The sequence below is a fragment of the Zalophus californianus genome, chromosome 12, assembly GCF_009762305.2.
Source record: "Zalophus californianus isolate mZalCal1 chromosome 12, mZalCal1.pri.v2, whole genome shotgun sequence".
Taxonomy (NCBI): domain Eukaryota; kingdom Metazoa; phylum Chordata; class Mammalia; order Carnivora; family Otariidae; genus Zalophus; species Zalophus californianus.
The window spans coordinates 84,873,920-84,875,612 of NC_045606.1; the positions used below are offsets into that span (position 1 = coordinate 84,873,920).

Sequence of the window (1,693 nt, forward strand, 5' to 3'; positions counted from 1 at the left end):
TGTGTGAATTCCTATGCTGTGCTGGATGTTAAATATAGTGAAAATTATCCTCGCCTTTGGGAAGTCGTTGCCTTAAACTTCCACAACAGATAAGATCTCCTTTGTAATGCATGCGGTTTAGGGCATAATTTTTCCACAACTGGTTTCCCCTCAGTTTTCTTTCCTGAAAAAGTACTAGTCCCAGCATTTGCTTTCATAGAAAAAGATCAATTCTGAACTCCAGGGTTCTGTTTTCAAAAACTAACACTTCCCTTTGGCTCTCTGCGCACTCCACGCTTGTTGTCATGGTCTCCTGGAAGCTGGGATGCAGAGACGGGATATGGAAGAAAGCAGCTCTGTCTCCGCTCCCCATGACCCCCACTGCTGGACCCTCCCACCCCTTGGTCACTGATAGTGGTTGTAGGCAAAAAATGGGGGAGGAGATGGGGCAGTGCGGGCTTCCGAGTCCATATTCAGTGCACACGTGACTTTTATGTGGGCGGTAGGTGCTGAATAAAGCTGTGGTACGTCACTGTTCAAATTAAACTCAATTAACACCAGTATTCATCTTCTTGAAAGACTGGCGCTGAAGCAGGGTGCCCCAGACCCACAACAATTTCCTTTCAACCTCGTCTTTCTGGGATAATTATCTGCAAGAGTTTAAATCAGCATTTCCTAAGCTGTGTTCCACGAGTGTTAAGAATGGTTGCATAAAAAAAAAAAAAAAATACTCAGTACTAGGAATATTTTTTCTCCTAAAATATATTAAGTTCTAGGTACCAAAACAGTTGTGAATAGTTTAATTACTGCAAAATGACCAGCCTGTAAGAAATGGTCTGCCAAGCCCGGGACCTGGCATGCCCGGAGGCCTCATGAGATTTCATATGATGGTCACATGAAACTTCAGACCAGCCCTCTGCTCCTATCAAACTATAGAATTCTTTCTGTCCTAAGTGACCCCTATCTCCTAAGTCATCTATTCTGTATCCCACACATTTTAACCATCTATTTCATTTTGTCCTTCATTGTTTTATTTATTGATTTTTTTTTTTTTTTTCACTGATGACAATTTATTATAATCTGTTGGCAGTACACAGATATTAATAAAACCACAACTCTGCTTCCATAGCAGCGGGCAATGATATGTAGCTATGCTATGGGAAGTGTGTATGTTTAATCATCATCATCATGTTTTAGATGTTTGATCTTCTTCTTGTGCCGCTCAATTTCTTTCTGCAGACGTTCAATTTCCTTTATATGATGGGTGATTTCCTCTTCATGGTGTTTCTTCAAGGTTGCCAGTTGTTCTTTAGTGCGTGCTCGGAAGTATCGTTCCTCTTCAGCTTGCTCTCTCTTTCCGAAGGCCCCACCTGCCTCCCGGATCGAGCCCGCGCCGGAGTCTGACCGTTCGGAGCTGAAGCCTCGGGCTTGTATGGCCCTAACGCCCCACACGCCCAGCCGCACCCGGGCGGCCAACGCGGTGACAGCCATTGTTGTTGTCGATTTTTTTTTATTAAGTAACATAAGCACATAGTTACAAGGTACATAAAGAAAAAAGAGTATGGAGTGAAAAATTCATTATTATACCTCTGTCTTCCTCTTATGCTACGCTTTCTCCATTCCCAGAGGGAATACATCCTGTGAATCCATCCAGATTACATAGTTTTCTAACATAAATGTGAACATAAATGCATCTATTTTTCACAAAAGGGTA

General features: G+C 42.5%; 1 protein-coding gene across 1 annotated transcript; it reads right to left on the reverse strand.

Annotated features, from left to right (window-relative positions):
- Nucleotides 1-1,020: 1,020 nt before the first annotated feature.
- Nucleotides 1,021-1,493, reverse strand: LOC118356140 (ATPase inhibitor, mitochondrial-like). The gene has a single exon (XM_035723286.1). It carries the CDS (start codon nucleotides 1,468-1,470, stop codon nucleotides 1,153-1,155), a length of 318 nt encoding a protein of 105 aa, XP_035579179.1. The 5' UTR covers nucleotides 1,471-1,493; the 3' UTR covers nucleotides 1,021-1,152.
- Between the last annotated feature and the right edge of the window lie 200 nt (nucleotides 1,494-1,693).